Source organism: Polypterus senegalus, chromosome 10 (genome assembly GCF_016835505.1).
Source record: "Polypterus senegalus isolate Bchr_013 chromosome 10, ASM1683550v1, whole genome shotgun sequence".
NCBI classification, from domain to species: Eukaryota; Metazoa; Chordata; class Cladistia; order Polypteriformes; family Polypteridae; genus Polypterus; species Polypterus senegalus.
Genome location: NC_053163.1, coordinates 170,685,532 through 170,702,918, shown reverse-complemented (window position 1 = coordinate 170,702,918; position 17,387 = coordinate 170,685,532). Strand labels below are relative to the sequence as shown.

Below are 17,387 nucleotides of genomic sequence, written 5' to 3'. Positions count from 1 at the left end.
CGTCAGTGTCTCTCTCTTCTTGGTCTGTAGGCTCAATGCCCGTAGAAGTCGACCATCCGCTGCATCAGTTTGTGCCACTTGGCTCTGAGTCTTGCTATTGTTGCCAGCCTAGCAGTATCCTTGCTGGTAAAATCTCCATTCATCCCAGGTGAGTTTTGTTCACCGTAACCCCGAACTCCCTGAACTGCATGGAGCTCCCCTTTGTAGAGCCCAAATCGGGTCTGCTTCTGGCGCTCAATCACTGCCTTCAGGAATCACTCCTGGGTGAGGTGGGACCACCCGAAGAGAAGGGATTCACCTCCCAGCACCACTCATGGAACCCAGCAGCACCCACGGAACTCTCATGCTGCCCTGCAGGTATCCATATGGGAGCTCCCTATAGGAATGAAAAGTTTCTCTTCGACAACAATGAGGTCTGAAAGAAATTAAATGGAGACATTGTCTTTGGTCTCATGTTTCACAGGTTTTTCTCCTTAGTGCTTTACCCCGATCTCAACAAAGTCACACAATGGGCTCAGATTTTCCAAGTAATATCTTGACATTTCCTTTTTGCAATTTCAAAGCATTTGCATTGTGCTCAATAATAGACAGTGATAATAATAATGATAATAACAAAACTCCTCCTTGAACCGTCACCTTATCGTGGTGGAGGGGTTTGCGTGTCCCAATGATCCTAGGAGCTATGTTGTCCGGGGCTTTATGCCTGGTAGAACCACCAAGGCAAACTGGTCCTAGGTGAGGGATGAGACAAAGAGCGGTTCAACAAACCTCCAATGAAGAAAAAACTTTGGACAGCGTTTTCCCTTGCCGGACGCTGGTCACGGGGCCCCTCTGGAGCCAGGCCTGGAGGTGGGGCTCGATGGCGGCGCCTGGTGGCGGGCCTGCACCCATGGGGCTCGGCGGGCACAGCCGAAGAGGTAACGTGGGTCCTCCTCCCCATGGGCTCACCACCTATGGGAGGGGCCAAGGAGGTTGGGTGCAATGTGAGTTGGGTGGTGGCCGAAGGCGGGGACCTTGGCGGTCTGATCCTCGGCTACAGAAACTGGCTCTTGGGGCGTGGAATGTCACCTCTCTGAAGGGAAGGAGCCTGAGCTAGTGCTTGCGAGGTGAGAGGTTCGGCTAGATATAGTCGGACTCACCTCGACGCACAGCTTGGACTCTGGAACCAATCTTCTTGAGAGGGGCTGGACTCTCTACCACTCTGGAGTTGCCCCGGTGAGAGGCCGAGCAGGTGTGGGCATACTTATTGCCCCGACTTGGAGCCTGTGCATTGGGGTTTACCCGGTGGGCGAGAGGGTGGCCTCCCTCCGCCGGGTGGGGGAAGGGTCCTGACTGTTGTTTGTGCGTATCGCCCGAACAGCAGTTTGGAGTATCCACCCTTTTGGAGTCTCTGGAGGGTTGCTAGAGGGCATACCTTCTGGGGATTCCCTCGTTTTGCTGGGAGACTTCAATGCTCCGTGGGCAATGACAGTGAGACCTGGAAGGCGTGATTGGGAGGAATGGCCCCGATCTGAACCCGGGTGTTTTGTTATTGGACTTCTGTGCTCGTCATGGATTGTCCATAACAACACCATGTTCAAGCATAAGGGTGTTCATATGTGCACTTGGCACCAGGACACCCTAGGCCTCAGGTCGATGATCGACTTTGTGGTGGTGTCGTGGACTTGCGGCCATATGTCTTGGACACTTTCGGGTGAAGAGAGGGGCGGAGCTGTCAACTGATCACCACCTGGTGGTGAGTTGGCCGATGGTGGGGAAGATGCGGTCAGACCTGGTAGGCCCAAGCGTGTTGTGAGGGTCTGCTGGGAGCGGCTGGCAGAGTCCCCTGTCAGAAGTAGCTTCAACTCCCACCTCCGGCAGAACTTCAACCCGTCCCGAGGGAGGTGGGGACATTGAGTCGAATGGGCCATGTTCCGTGCCTCTATTGTTGAGGCGGCTGACGGAGCTGTGGCGCAAGGTGGTGGTGCCTGTCGTGGCGGCAATCCCGAACCCGTTGGTGGACACCGCGGTGAGGATGCCGTCAAGCTGAAGAAGGAGTCCTATAGGACTTTTTGTCCTGTGGGTCTCTGGAGGCAGCTGATAGGTACCGGCAGGCCAAGCGGACGCGGCCGGTTGTTGCTGAGGCAAAACTTCGGGCATGGGAGGAGTTTGGAGAGGCCATGGAGAGCGACTTTGGACGGCCGAGGAGATTCTGGTCCACCGTCCGGCGTCTCAGGAGGGAAGCAGTGCAGTGTCAACACCATATATGGTGGGGATGGTGCGCTGCTGACCTCGACTTCGGGCGTTGTGGGTCGGTGGGAGGAGTACTTGAAGACCTCCTCAATCCCACTAACATGCCTTCCAATGAGGAAGCAGAGCCTGGGGACTCTGAGGTGGGCTCTCCCATCTCTGGGACTGAAGTCACCGAGGTGGTCAAAAACTCCTTGGTGGCAGGGCCCGGGGTGGATGAGATGGCCGGAGTTCCTTAAGGCTCTGGATGTTGTAGGACTGTCTTGGTTGACCAGTCTCTGCAACATCGCATGGACATCGGGGACAGTGCCTCTGGATTGGCAGACCGGGGTGGTGGTCCCCCTCTTTAAAAGGGGACGGAGGGTGTGTTCCAACTATAGAGGGATCACACTCCTCAGCCTCCCTGGAAAAGTCTATTCGGGGTTCTGGAGAGGAGGGTCCGTCGGATAGTGAACCTCGGATTCAGGAGGAACAGTGTGGTTTTAGTCCTGGTCGGAACAGTGGACCAGCTCTTCACCCTTAGCAGAGTCCTGGAGGGTGCATGGGAGTTTGCCCGACCGGTCTACATGTGTTTTGTGGACTTGGAAAGGCATTCGACCGTGTCCCTCGGGAATCCTGTGGGGGTGCTCGGGAGTATGGGGTACGGACCCCTGATAAGAGCTGTTGGTCTCTGTACAACGGTGTCAGAGCTTGGTCCGCATTGCCGCAGTAAGTCGAGCCCGTTTCCAGTGAGAGTTGGACTCCGCCAGGGCTGCCCTTTGTCACCGATTCTGTTCATAACTTTTATGGACAGAATTTCTAAGCGCAACCAGGGTGTTGAAGGGGTCGGTTTGGTGGACTCAGGATTGGGTCACTGCTTTTGCAGATGATGTTGTCCTGTTTGCTTCATCAGGCCGTGATCTTCAGCTCTCTCTGGATCGGTTAGCAGCTGAGTGTGAAGCGGCTGGGATGAGAATCAGCACCTCCAAATCCGAGCATGGTCCTCAGCGGAAAAGGGTGGAGTGCCCTCTCAGGGTTGGGGGAGAGATCCTGCCCCAAGTGGAGGAGTTCAAGTATCTCGGAGTCTTGTTCACGAGTGAGGGAAGAATGGGCGTGAGATCGACAGGCGGATCGGTGCGGCATCCGCAGTGATGCGGGCTCTGCATCGGTCTGTCGTGGTGAAAAGGAGCTGAGCCGTAAGGCAAAGCTCTCAATTTACCAGTCGATCTACGCTCCTACCCTCACCTATGGTCATGAGCTATGGGTAGTGACCGAAAGAACGAGATCGCGAATACAAGCGGCTGAAATGAGTTTCCTCCGCAGGGTGTCTGGGCTTTCCCTTAAAGATAGGGTGAGAAGCTCAGTCATCCGGGAGGGGCTCAGAGTAGAGCCGCTGCTCCTCCGCATCGAGAGGAGTCAGATGAGGTGGCTCGGGCATCTGATCAGGATGCCTCCTGGACGCCTCCCTGGTGAGGTGTTCGGGCACGTCCAACCGGGAGGAGGCCCCGGGGAAGACCCAGGACACGCTGGAGGGACTATGTCTCCCGGCTGGCCTGGGAACGCATGGGATTCTCCCGAAGAGCTGGAAGAAGTGGCGGGGAGGGAAGTCTGGGCCTCTCTGCTTAAGCTGCTGCCCCCGCGACCCGACCTCGGATAAGCGGAAGAGGATGGATGGATGGATGGATGGATGGATAATAACAAAACACTTTACTAGGATTACAAAGCTGTAGTCTTTGCTTCTGAAATTTTACTGCTGGGTGTTTAATTTGTATTGCTGTGCTCCAATTGGGTCAGACTCATTCTGGAAGAAAAAGCAGGCAGTGTGGCACAGTGGGGAGGACTTAGCGCTTTAAGTCCTGAGGTTGTGTGTTCAAATCCCACTGCTAACACCACTGTGTGATGATGAACAAATCACTTCACCTGCCTGTGCTCCAAATTGGAACAACAAAAGAAATGCAACTGATTGTATCTCAGATGTTGTAAGACACCTGGTTAAAGGCATCAGTCCAATAACAAAATATAAAGTGTTTGAAAGAGAATAAAACAAAATTAGAAAGAGGTCTCCCCAAACAGACCATGTGTTTTTTAGTCTCAATATGAACTTCCTTTCCCTCGGTTGTATCTTGTGCCTCCTTTTTATCTTATGCTGCTTCCCCTAAGGAATCTTCAGAGAAACATCTGTGATCAAATTTATTCGTAAATTAAACAAATGAGAATCTCTGTGAAGTCTCATAAACCATCAAAGATCAACCTCAGATTGGTTTCCAGAGACGTTTTTTGGGGTTTAAGTCTGAGCTCTAGATGCGCTAGTCAGGGACACTCAGAGACTTGTCCTGAAGCCACTGCAGTGTTGTCTTGGGTGAAGGCTGCGGCTCATTGTATACTGGAAGGAGAACCTAAAGCTCAGTCTGAGGTCTGGATTTTCATTAAGGAATTCTTTTGTGCTAGAATAGTGGAAGAAAAATGCTTTTACGCACCTAATCAGCAGAATGAATGCTCTCATTATGAGACATCAAATAACTAAAGTGAAATGTGTGGCACATGGCCAAAACCCCACCGGCTCAGCCTTCCCCGTAAAACCAGACGACGTTTTTAATTAAATGTACAGTTGAAACGGTTAACAGCCTCACTAGTGAACAGACGAGTTCTACAGTAATTTCTAAGAAAACAAAACCCTGTTCAGTTTTTACTTTTGGTTTTAGTTTGGCGCTCGGGTCCTAATTTGGGATCCTCAGGTGGTCCGGGAGCACGCTGTATCAGTGCAGACTCCCCTCTTCAGTCTGACTGAATTAATGCCAGTGAAAGCTGCACCGTAATTCAAATGAATTTGCCATCCCTGTAAAAGTCCGCAGTCTGTCACTGTGATAAGTCACGTGTCATGTATTTTTTTCTTATAACAATGGAAATGTTCAAACCTGGCAGAGCAAGTGTGATTGATGAAGACCATTTGAGATGTTAGAAATTTTTATTAATGGCAAAAAAAATTAGACAACATTGGAAAGAATTTGGAAACAATGAATAATTGATGTTATGGAGGACACGGTCGAGCTGGGTTGAAATCTCAGCTTAGTCAGAGCCCTTTGTCCCTTAGTCCACAAAGGTGTTGTGACCACAAAGAGGTGTCAGAAAGCCCCAAACCACAGACACAGCAATATACCACACGTTAATAAAATAAAATAAAGGATATTAATTCACTCCAAAGCAAATATCCAAAGCACCTTCTGGAAATCAGCCAAAATAAACAATAATTACACGATACTTCCTCCTTTCTCCTCTGGTGGAGTGTTGCCCGCTTCCTCCCTACTCTGACTCATTGGTTAAGCCGGATTTCAGAATTCTTCCCATGCTATGATGTATCTCCCTGGGAGCAAAGAAAGTGTGTGTGTGTGGGGGTGTGGGGTCCTTCCCTGACAATGCCCTCTATCGACACCCAGAAACCGGATACACTCCCAAACACCCCTGTGGGTGTCCCAACTGGGCGCTGCCACACAAGGACCGCTGCCACCTGCTATATGGTGGAATGGAACTGCCCCCAGGTTCTGGCTTCCACTGGTCCAAACATTATTTTATACCGGCTGGGCACAAAGTAATCTTTTTATCCAGCAGACCAATCCATCCAGCCTCCCATCCAGGTAATAAACCTTGCTCTTCCTCGGCTGGGATGCCCCTTCTTATCCTACTCTATTCTCCAGGTCCTTCATCCCAAACTCACTAAGGTTAAGCTTACTGGCTATTTTGCTCCTTATAACTGAATGTACATTACATGTGTGTTTGAAGACGGCCAGTGATGCACTAACATCCTGCCTTGGGTTGCTCCCTGCCTTTCATGTGATGTCACTGGAATGGGCTGCAGCCCACCATGATCTTGAATTGCATCAAGATGCTACAAACTGTGGACAAATCAATGGATGATTGCTTATCAGCCTATATACATCGGACTTCCAATACAACTCAGAGTCCTGCCACGTGCAAAAGTTCGCTGACGACACTGCTATCATGGGCTGCATCAGGAGTGGGCAGGAGGAGGAGTATAGGAACCTAATAAAGGACTTTGTTAAATGGTGTGACTCAAACCACTTACACCTGAACACCAGCAAAACCAAGGAGCTGGTGGTGGATTTTAGGAGGCCCAGGCCCCTTATGGACCACGTGATCATCAGAGGTGACTGTGCAGAGGGTACAGACCTATAAATACCTGGGAGTGCAGCTGGATGACAAATTGGACTGGACTGCCAATACTGATGCTCTATGTAAGAAAGGTCAGAGCCGACTATACTTCATTAGAAGGCTGGCGTCCTTCAACATCTGCAATAAGATGCTGCAGATGTTCTATAAGACGGTTGTGGCGAGTGCACTCTTCTACGTGGTGGTGTGCTGGGGAGGCAGCATAAAGAAGAAGGACACCTCACACCTGGACAAACTGGTGAGGAAGGCAGGCTCTGTTGTAGGCACGGAGCTGGACAGTTTGACATCCGTGGCAGAGCAATGGACACTGAGCAGACTCCTGTCAATCATGAAGAATCCACTGCATCCACTGAACAGGATCATCTCCAGGCAGAGGAGCAGCTTCAGCGACAGACTGTTGTCACCATCCTGCTCCACTGACAGACTGAGGAGACCCCACACTATGCGACTCTTCAATTCCACCGGGGGTAAATGTTAACATTATACAAAGTTACTGTCTGTTTTACCTGTATTGTTATCACTCTTTAATCTAATATTGTTTTTTTTTTATCAGTTTGCTGCTGTTGGAGTATGTAAATTTCCCCTTGGGATTAATAAAATATCTATCTATCTATCTATCTATCTATCTATCTATCTATCTATCTATCTATCTATCTATCTATCTATCTGCTATATAGTGCCTTTCATATCTATCTATCTATCTATCTATCTATCTATCTATCTATCTATCTATCTATCTATCTATCTATCTATCTATCTATCTATCTGCTATATAGTGCCTTTCATATCTATCTATCTATCTATCTATCTATCTATCTATCTATCTATCTATCTATCTATCTATCTATCTATCTATCTTATAAGTTTATAGGATGTGCCGAGTACAGTGAAGTTCTAACAGCATTCGACACGTCACCACTCTACACAGCTGTGGTCAGAGAGCAGAAGTACCTTACCTCAAAATGTTTGTCTTCTGTGCCCAAAAAATCTCAGAAAACAGTGCACAACGAAGGCCAAATCAGTCTTTACAGAATATTCTGTTCTATGTACCTTTACAAGAGCAAAAATAATTCTGTGCAACTGGCATCTACATATCAGATTAGATAGATGTAGTGTGGCAAGCCCCCCAGGTCTTAGTTTACCATTTTGTTCATTTTCAACATACGGTGGTCTCCATAATGTGTGGGACAAAGACACACGTTTCCTTGATTTCCTCCTCTTCTCCACAGTTTAAAATGACAAATCAAACATTAGAACTATAAGTCAAGATCAAGCACGGGTAAAACGTGTGCCGAAAGAAATCTCTCAGTCCAAAAGTTTGTTTTAAAAATATTTAGTGAACGTTAAAAGCAAATAATCCACACAAGAATAAAGAAAAAAGTACTTACTCACATAGAATAAAAGGCAAGAAAAGGAACAATATATCTTCTCTAAACTTAGCTTTTCTTGATAAACTTTAGTTATTTCTGTACTTAAAAGTTCTTTACTTCTTCTTCTATACTTAAAGATTCTTAACTTCGTATTCAGTACACAAACCTCCTTCAGCACAACACCTCAGGCTGTGCTTGGAAACCTGCTCCTCTAACCCTAACCCTAACTTCCTTTCTGTTCCTCATACCTGACTAAAGACAAGTAGGAATCGCTCACTCCGAGCCATTGTTCCAACATTATTATTATCCAATCAGCAGAATCTCCTGAATCGTTTAATTGCCAGCTTAAGACGCATCTGTTTAGACAGGCATTTGGGTAGAACTGCTGTCTGTGGGTGACTTTACATTGTCCGTGTTTTGTATTTTGCTTGGCTATTTCATTTTATTCTATGTTTTTATTGTCCAGCGATTTGTGACTTTTGTCTGTGACAGTCACTTTATAAATACATTTTACTTACTTACCTCTTCTGGGGGCACCAGTAAGGATTCTGGCTCGCTCCCCAGCCATTATGGTGGGCCCTTGAGAATCTTGAGGAGGAGAACACCCCACAACATAACACCTAGCATTGAGAGGACAGCTCGCTGTTGCCACACTAGTTGGACTTCATCTGCAGCTTTTGCTGTATTTATAAGATTCCCTGCAGCAGGCTCTGAAGCTGCTCATTTAGATGATGGAGTACCAGCTCAGAGTGGTGGTGGCTCATCGCAAGGAAGGCACAAGTTGTCAGTGCTGCTATGTAGCTCTCCATTCAAACATGTAAAAGAATGTGAGGCACAAAATAGAGCAAAGTATTCAGAATGGATTATAGTTCACTGTTTGCTACACTTTAAAAATAAACAAACAAACTAACTAATTAATTAATTCATTAAAAAAAGAATGAAACAATAAACTGCGGTGGGCTGGCGCCCTGCCCGGGGTTTGTTTCCTGCCTTGCGCACTGTGTTGGCTGGGATTGGCTCCAGCAGACCCATGTGACCCTGTAGTTAGGATATAGCGGGTTGGATGATGGATGGAAGAAACAATAAAGCAAAACCGAACATCACTTTCTAGATTTATTAAGACACAATCATAAAAAGTACATCTGCAAATGAATAAAGAAAGTTTACATATAGGGAACTACAAATTATACCATTAGTGCTGAGAGAGCAACAATATTACATTTATATGAAATCCATAATATAATTCCAGTAAATAAAAAAATAACAACCATTTATTAACTATTTTTAAAGATTTTATAATTCCAATCACCACTTTTGAAACTAATTGTACCTTTTAGTTCAAAAGTATACACTGTAAGTTAACATTTATTATCATTATACGTAATGGGTAAAACAAATGCATCAATAACAAGGCCCATAACCTGAGGGTGGGTTTAGAAATTCGTTTTCCCCCATTGACGCCCACTGAGGAAATATGTTTTTTTTAATTGTTTTTTGGCTGTATTGCTCATCTCTATTATTCAACTTCTACTTGGCACCTCATTCCATACTTTCTTGCGGTAGCGTTTGACCCCAAAGACAGCCAGGGTTATAATGGCCGCCAGCAAAACCACGACAGCGATTGCCACTCCAGCTGCTCCTCCACTGGTCAAACCTTGGTACTCTGTGTGAACATTATTAAATTTTGTAAAACTCTGTTTGTTTGAGATTGACAACATCTTGCCTAGTGGTGTCAGCATGGTATCGTTTGTGGAATTATTATTAATTCTGTATGGGTTACTAAAAGGAGGAACTTTTATAGGGAGCAACTGCCCTCCATTAAACAAGCCTGTAGACATGCAGTAGAGAATTTGGCATCCGTCACTAATTGTGGCTGAATATTGGCTGAAGCCGTTGGCACAGGTAGTGCGAGACTCACCAGCCAGCGGATTGGTGGCCTCACAGCTGAAAAAGCCCCCGAACACTACAGAATACTGGGCACATCTGTCTTTATCTACGCTAACACAGACGTTAACATCGTGTAAAATTTTCAAGGAAGTAAAGCAAGTGGGGCAAGACTGGGACCTGGTTATAAAGTTACTTGAGGATGAACTGTAGAGACCACCAAACAGGAAGCTATTAGAGGCTTTGGTGGTTGCATTGGTGGCTGCACACCAGTATGTCGTAAATCTGGCTCTTCTGGTGTAATAGACAGTTCCACACTCATCATCACAGCACTTTGCAATTAGCCAGCACCTATGACAGTTCGTTTTACACTCGTACTGACCGTAGTCTTCTTGCTTCTCCTCGGTGCGCAGTCTGACTGCATTGTACGTTGGTGGGCATGAGAAGCTGCCAGTGAGTGGGTTCTTCTGCTCCAGTGAAGAGCAGAGTTGATACGCGTCACTTGTGAGTGGGGAGCACACTTGATAGACACCACCAAAGCTAAAGTTGGTCGGCACTCCATCACAGGACCCGTCGTCGACATTTGCCTGGAAGTTGAAGTTTGTGGAATCGCTTTTGAGACACCCTGGACGTTGATTAACAGTGTAGTACATCATAATGGCCTTCTCGACAGATTGGGAAACCTTCTCAGCGGTTATAGCTGGCAAATCTGGAAGGGTTTCCTTGTTAAGAATGGAATGAAGGGGCAAACCAGAGCGGTCGATGGCCACCAAGTTGTTGAAGATGCCTTCCTGCCAAGTTTTAAGGGTGATGCCCAGGTAAAAGGGGATGCTGCCGTAAGCTTGCACCAACGAATGTGTTAAGTTACCTGTGTACCACTTGGATAACGTGTCTTCGGCTTTAACTCCAGCGTTAAATCCAATATTGATCATATTAAAGAAACTGATTCCAGCTGAAGTTTTGATTGACAAAATATCTTTGCGCTCACTTGTGATAAAACTCGACCGCACATATTCTTCTTGAAGCAGGATGGCCCCAGCATTGACACTCGTAATGACGTGCGTTCCATAGTTTAGAACGAGCATTTCTGAGAGATAATCGGCTTCTTTTGTCTGGCCGTCCTCTAAAGCTTCGGCGATGTCCATGATCTGCCTCTTGAAGCGAGGATCAAACGAGAAATTGGGATTTGCCCTCACAATGTAAACTAGATTCTGCACCTGAAAATGGAATTAAAAAGAGATACATAATTTAACACACTTTTATGTGAACACTTTGGGATTGCCATCTTTATCAAGGATTTTATCAATAGCGATAAAGCATAAAGCCTTTCATATTACTATGGTCTACAGAGACCAACTTACATCACTAAACACAAGAGATTATACACTGCCACATTCTAGTAATTAATCATTATTTATTTTTATTTGTGTAGTTGTTTATAATGTTTTACTTTGTTCCTTAGGGACTTTGAACCATTTGTTTTTGCCAACTTTACTGTTTTCTACATTTTGACTGTCTTTTGTGTATTTGACGCTCTGAGACACGTTACGTCACCACAATCGATGCTCTCCTGACATCTTAATAGGAATTGGAATTCAGCGCCATTTTACATTGTTCCTCAGTTTGATATCGATAAACACCACCTACCGTAGTTGGCTCTCTTACAAGTAGCTTAAGCTTTAGATCTCAACATTAGATCCTTAGAACAGTCTGGATGAGAACAGGCCATTTAGCCCAATAAAGCTCGTCAGTAAATTCTTCCATAAATAACATCAAGTCGAGTTTTGAAAGTCCCAAAAGTACCACTGTCTACCACTCAACTTATTCCGCGTGTCTGTGATTAGGAATAAAGACTTCCTAATGTTTGTGTGAAATTTCCTCTTAATGAGTTTCAAGCTGTGTCTTATCCACTTATTTCTTCCAAAAAAACATCAAGTCAAGTTTTGAAAGTCCCTAAAGTCCTTCTGTCTACCGCACTACTTCGTCGCTTATTCCAAGTGTCTATCATTATTTGTGTAAAGAAAAACTTCCTCATGTTTGTGTGAAATTTACCCATTATAAGTTTCTAACTGTGTCCCCGTGTTCTTGATGAACTCATTTTAAAGTCACCACCTTGATCCACTGGACTAATTCCCTTCATGATTTTAAACACTTCAATCAGGTCATCTCTTCATCTTCTTTTGCTTAAACTGTAAAGGCTCAGCTCTTTAAATCTTTCCTCATAACTCATCACCTGTAGTCCTGGAATCAGCCAATTTGCTCTTCTCTGGACCTTTTCTAGTGCTGTTATGTCCGTTTTGTAGCCAAAACTGCACCCAGTACTCATGATGAGGCCTCACCAGTGTGTTATAAAGCTTGAGCAGAACCTCCTGTGACTTGTACTCCACACACCAAGGCGCTATATAACCTGACATTCTGTTAGCCTTCTTAATGGCATTTGAACACTGTCTGAAAGTTGATTGTGACGAGTCCACTATGACACCTAAGTCCTTTTCATAAAAGATACTTTTGATTTTCAGACCTCCCATTGTGTTTTCAAACCTAACATTTTTACTTGCTGTGTGTAATATTTTACATGAACTGACATTAAATTTAATCTACCCTGGCCTGTATGCTGTCCACGTCCTTCTGTAATGATATAATGGATTCCAAATTATCTGCCAATCCACCTACCATTGGTATCCTCTGCAAACTTAACCAGCTTGTTATTTAAATTCCGATGCAAATCATTTATATATATTAAAAATGGCAGCAGCCCCAGCACTGACATCTACTGGTCAGCACTCTTAATGTCAGCCAATTCTGATGAGGTTGCGTGCACCATCACCCTCTGCTTCCTCTGTCTGAGCCAATTCTGCACTCATGTACACACCACACCCTCATCTCTCACTTCTTTAAGTTTGATGCCCAACATCTCATGTGGTTCACCCTATCAAATGCTTTCTGAATGTCCACATATCACATATCATCTGCTCCACTCTGATCGTATCCTTTAGTTTTTTCCTCATAGAATTCTAGCATTTTAGTAAAACATGACACCCCTCCTCTGAACCCATGCTGACTCTTCAGTAAAACTTATGTACTTGCCAGGTGTTTCTCAATCTTGTCCATTATTCCTTCCATTAATTTTCCTATGATGCACGTTAAGTTTACTGGCCTATAGTTGCTTGGATCTGCCCGCTCACGTTTTTTATATAATGGGATTATATTTGCTATTTTCCAGTCCTTCAGAATCTCCCCAGTGTACAGTGACTTCCTAAAAATCTGTGTTATCTGGGACTGTGCATACAAACTGTTGTACATTTGAGTTTATTGTTAGTCTTGTTTGAAGAGGTGTTGGGTAGGACGACGGGAAGGAACAAAGAGACATAGTGGTGGATGTGATAAAAGCTAATAAGGCTGCCAAGAAGACTTGGTACCCATCAGGGAAGGTTGAAGGTAGAGAAATGTATAGGCGGACAAACAAAGAGGCCAGTGGCAAGAACCAAGAGACAAGCTTTGGAGGAGGTATATGAGCTATTGGAGACAAAAGACGGAAAGACACTGTGAAGTTTAGAATGATGAAGACGAGGAACAAGGCTGGAAGGGATTTGGGTCGGATAAAGCAGATGGAGGAGTGAGGTCTAAAATGAGCATGACAGAATGAAGAACAGATGGAAGAGGTTCTCTGAAAAGTTGGTCAATGAACACAAATGCAAGGGTAGTATTTGGGGATGGAGTTCCAAATGATTGTCTAGTAACAAGAATAAGGACAGAAAAAATCAAGTAGGCACTGAAAAGAATGAAGAATGGAAAGGCAACAGCAGGACCAGCAGAAGTGTGGAGGCGTTTAGGAGAAGAGGGAGTAGATGTGTTTCGAGATCAAATGCAGAAGATCAATGAACAGGAGAAAATACCGGAGAAGTGGAGGAACAGTGGGATTGTACCTTGTTATAAGGAGAAGAGTGATATTTAGGATTAAGAAAACTACAGAGGGATAAAGCTGATGTCACACACAAAGAAAACTTTTGGAAAAGGTTATAGAGAGAAGGCTTAGGAGAAAGACCACCATTGGGTAAGAACAGTTTGGTTTTATACCAGGGTTAGAGGGATAACCGATGCCATCTTGGCATTGAGATAGCTGATAGAGAAGCATCAAGAAAACAGAAATAAAGGTGTTTATTGATTTGGAGAAGGTGCCACATCAAGAGGTGTGGAGGTGCATGAGAGAGAAAGTGGGTGAGGATTGTCCAGGATACGTATGAGGAAGTGAGGACTCGGGCTGGGGTAACAAATGAGATCACAGTTAGAGGAGGTCTTGTAGAAAAGAATATTCTTAAGGTTGATAATTTGCATATATTTAGAGGGAATCATAAGCATATACTGTATAAAATAAGTATTATATCCTAATGCATGCTAGTACAGTAAGGGTTAAACCATAAAAAGCCCTCGCCTGCATGTTTTATTATTTTTCTCTTTTCAGCTGCAAACCACCAATGTCTTGTTGCTAAGCTCAAAAAATTTAGTCAAGGACACTGTGCACTTTGAAAGGGTTAAGCAGACCATTGTTTTAGAAGTACAGCTGCTCAAAACTCCAACCCTGAGAGATCCTTGGACGTCAATTAACTTTCATTTGAGCAGCACGGTGTCTCATATGTGGGTCTTCCTTGTTTTAACTTAAGATGTGTTCTTAATGCGATCAATGAATACGTTTCGTACGCCTGCTTAAGATATGAAGTAATGATGATAGTTTCGGTCAAGTGATGGACATTAGGTAATTAGGTAATGGTGGGTTTGGACCTTAGGTAATGATGGGAAGAACTAGAAGGATGAGTTTATTTTGCATAAGTGATAAGAACTGTAATAAATGTAAGCTCACTCATTTCATTTGATTTGGCTCCGTGTATGTATCACACAATAAAACTTGATTCTGCTGCCTTCCTGAGTCTCTGTGTGCCTGCTTTGAGCAGCGTGTTTCTGCTAAAACAGTCTCCACCAGGGATCTTCATTAAGTGTGTTGACTCCTGGGGTAAAAGACCAATCCCACTGGTGATGGCTTTTTGCTGGTGATATTGTTTTGTGTAGTACCAGAAAAGATGAAGAGGAGAGGAAGTTGGAAGAATGGAGAAGGGTTTTGGAAGACAGAGGGTTGAAGATAAACAGGAAGAGAACAGAATATATGAGGTTTAATGAAGATCAGCATTGAGATGTTAGCCTGAAAGGAGAGGTTTTGAAACGAGGGGATAAAAGTAAATATCAGTCAGTGGAGATGGAAAACTAGATGCAGAGCTAACCCATAAAGTGCAGTGTCGATGGAACAATGGGAATAAGGTATCCGGAATGTTCTATGATTAAAGAATTAGGGAGAAGTTTAAAGGTAGGACAGTGGAGAGACCAGCAATGATATCGGGAGCTGAGACACAGGCAGTAAAGGGAGCTCAAGAGAAGAAGTTAGATGTGGCAGGAATGAGAATGCAGAGACAGATGTATGGAGTTACAAAAAAGGACAGAATAAGAAATGAAACAATTAGGAGTACAACAAAAGTGGGAGAGATATCTAAGGGAGTACAGCAAAGTAGGTTGAAGCGGTATGGACATGTGATGAGGAGAGACAATGAATATGTTGGCAAATGAATGATGGTAATGGAAATTGTGGGGAAGAGAAACTGAGGGAGGCTGAAGGGGAAGTGAACGGATAACGTAAAAGAAGATTTGAAGGGAAAGGGCCTGACGGGTGAGGAGGAGGTGCAGGACCAAGCTGTTTGGAGAAGGTTGATCAAGCACATTGACCTCACAAAGAAGAAGAAGATGAAAAGTTCAAGAAGCTCTGAATAACTTTGATGCATTGCTCAGTTTTTTGGATCTATTGCTTGTTAATTTTGAATTCCCGGTGTGACGGGCAGCCGGGTCCCATGCCCGGCCGGGACACTCCTTCAACACTGGATCCTGGGGAGCAGCTATGGGATGCACTCTACGTCCCCCGGAACGCTTGGTGGCAGCTCTCCTGGGTTACATCGGGGCCACAGGTGTGGCACTTCAGGATTCAGACCTGTTGGGCTCCATGGCCACCACCCGGAGGAGCTGCATGGCTTAACAAGTCTCTGTGGGCTGGAATGCAGCCATACCCGAAAGTGCAGCCTAATTAGGCCAATTACCACCTTGAGCACTTCCGGGAGGGCTACAAAAAGAGCCTGCAGCCACTACTCAGAAGCCAGAATCAGGAGGAAGAGGACGAGGTTGCCTGGGAGGAGTGGTGGTGCCAGAGGATTGCGTTGTGTGGAGTTAAGTGCTTGTAGGACTGTGTATTGCTTGTGGGGTTCACGGGGAAGACTTGCCCCACGGGTGAAGAAAAATAAAAGAGTCTTTGTGCTTTTACACATGCCTCTGGGTTAGTCTGTGCAGGGTTGGGCGCCTTCATTTTACACCGGTTATGAACATAGTCCAATATGTTCACTTCGTCTTGTCTTCCATTCTCTTATTCATTTCCTTACCAAACAACATTATAAACAGCTGCCATCCGAACATCAAACCTCACCCAGCCTGGGAAGAGCAGACAGACTGAAATGACTTCTCACAAATACATTAACACGAAATGAAGCATTTTATAAGACCTTAACATATTTTTCAAGGTTATATTCAGGGATTGCCCCATCTTCACACACACTCACAGTCAACCAATTTGGATTTTCAGGCTTTCAGGGGGTCTTAAATGGACGTGTTTCACACCTTATAGGTAATTCTAATGCAGAATTTATGTGTGCATTTGAAGCTATAAAGCACTCTACATTTACATACACATTCTTTTTATACACTGTACCTTATAATTGTTCTTTGATATTTTCTATGTATTTTAATATAAAGATTTCTCCCCAGCAACTGACCATCTGAATCTCATCTCTTCTGTCTGAATTTCCAAAAATTCTTTCGCACTAAAGACAGAGCATCCATTCCAGTAATAAGAAATGCTAGAAAACCATGTGTTATTTTTAAATGAACAAATGCAGACTTAAAGGTCAGGTTGACCCAGCAGCTAATCTGCAATCCATGAAATGGTCGCTGGATAAGAATTGGGTCTCAATAATGTCATTCGTGTGCATTGTACCAAACCACACGTAGTTAATTATCATAATCGTGGAACGTAACCAAACATCAAATATTAGCAATAATTTATTTAATTTTTCTCTTACCTGCACCCTTGTCGTAGATGACTTGTCCTGCACTTGAAAACTTTTGACTCTTTGGTTTTCTTTGGAGAACTTTCCGTTGAGCACAGATATGAAACTAACATCCACGTTGATATTCTCAGCCACCGGACTCTTGTGGTCCATCCAGTTCTCTATGATTTCTGTGTTCATATCCAGTTTGGTTTGCTTCTGAGGGATGACAAACACTTCATCGGGTATCAGGTAGAACCCGTCTTCAGTGGTCTGGCATGTGGAGTAGCTGAAGTTCATCACCCGGCCCATGTCCACATTCTGCAGATTGTCCCATCCTCCACCCGGCAGGGTCTCCAGAACGGCCATCTGCTTCGTTTTTGTACATTCTTGAAATGCAGCTGACTTTTGTAGTGATGAACCCTGACCTTCACTTTGCTGAATGAGGAACAACATCAAGGAAAGGTGAAAGGGCAAACTGTAGGACATGGTTGTAAATTATAGAGAGAAAGAGCAGACGTAGCAGGAGACCCTTAAAACAACTGAATCAAAGAACAGGCCGCTATATTTATAAGCTAATGTCACATGATTTCTAAGAAATGCCATG

At 44.7% G+C, this 17,387-nt stretch overlaps 1 protein-coding gene across 1 annotated transcript; it reads right to left on the bottom strand.

Annotated features, from left to right (window-relative positions):
* Positions 1-8,917: 8,917 nt before the first annotated feature.
* Positions 8,918-17,387, bottom strand: LOC120538049 (macrophage-expressed gene 1 protein-like). The gene is made up of 2 exons (XM_039767450.1): positions 16,814-17,387; positions 8,918-10,864 (listed from the first exon to the last, which is right to left on the bottom strand). Exons 1-2 carry the CDS (start codon positions 17,267-17,269, stop codon positions 9,284-9,286), a joined length of 2,037 nt encoding a protein of 678 aa, XP_039623384.1. The 5' UTR covers positions 17,270-17,387; the 3' UTR covers positions 8,918-9,283.

What these genes read in the sequence shown, in the direction of transcription:
- LOC120538049 (XM_039767450.1), bottom strand. Translation starts at nt 17,269, where the DNA reads ATGTCCTACAGTTTGCCCTTTCACCTTTCCTTGATGTTGTTCCTCATT. An exon ending in CATCTACGACAAGGGTGCAG is followed by an intron (nt 10,865 to 16,813) that starts GTAAGAGAAAAA and finishes TTCCATTTTCAG; the next exon opens with GTGCAGAATCTAGTTTACAT.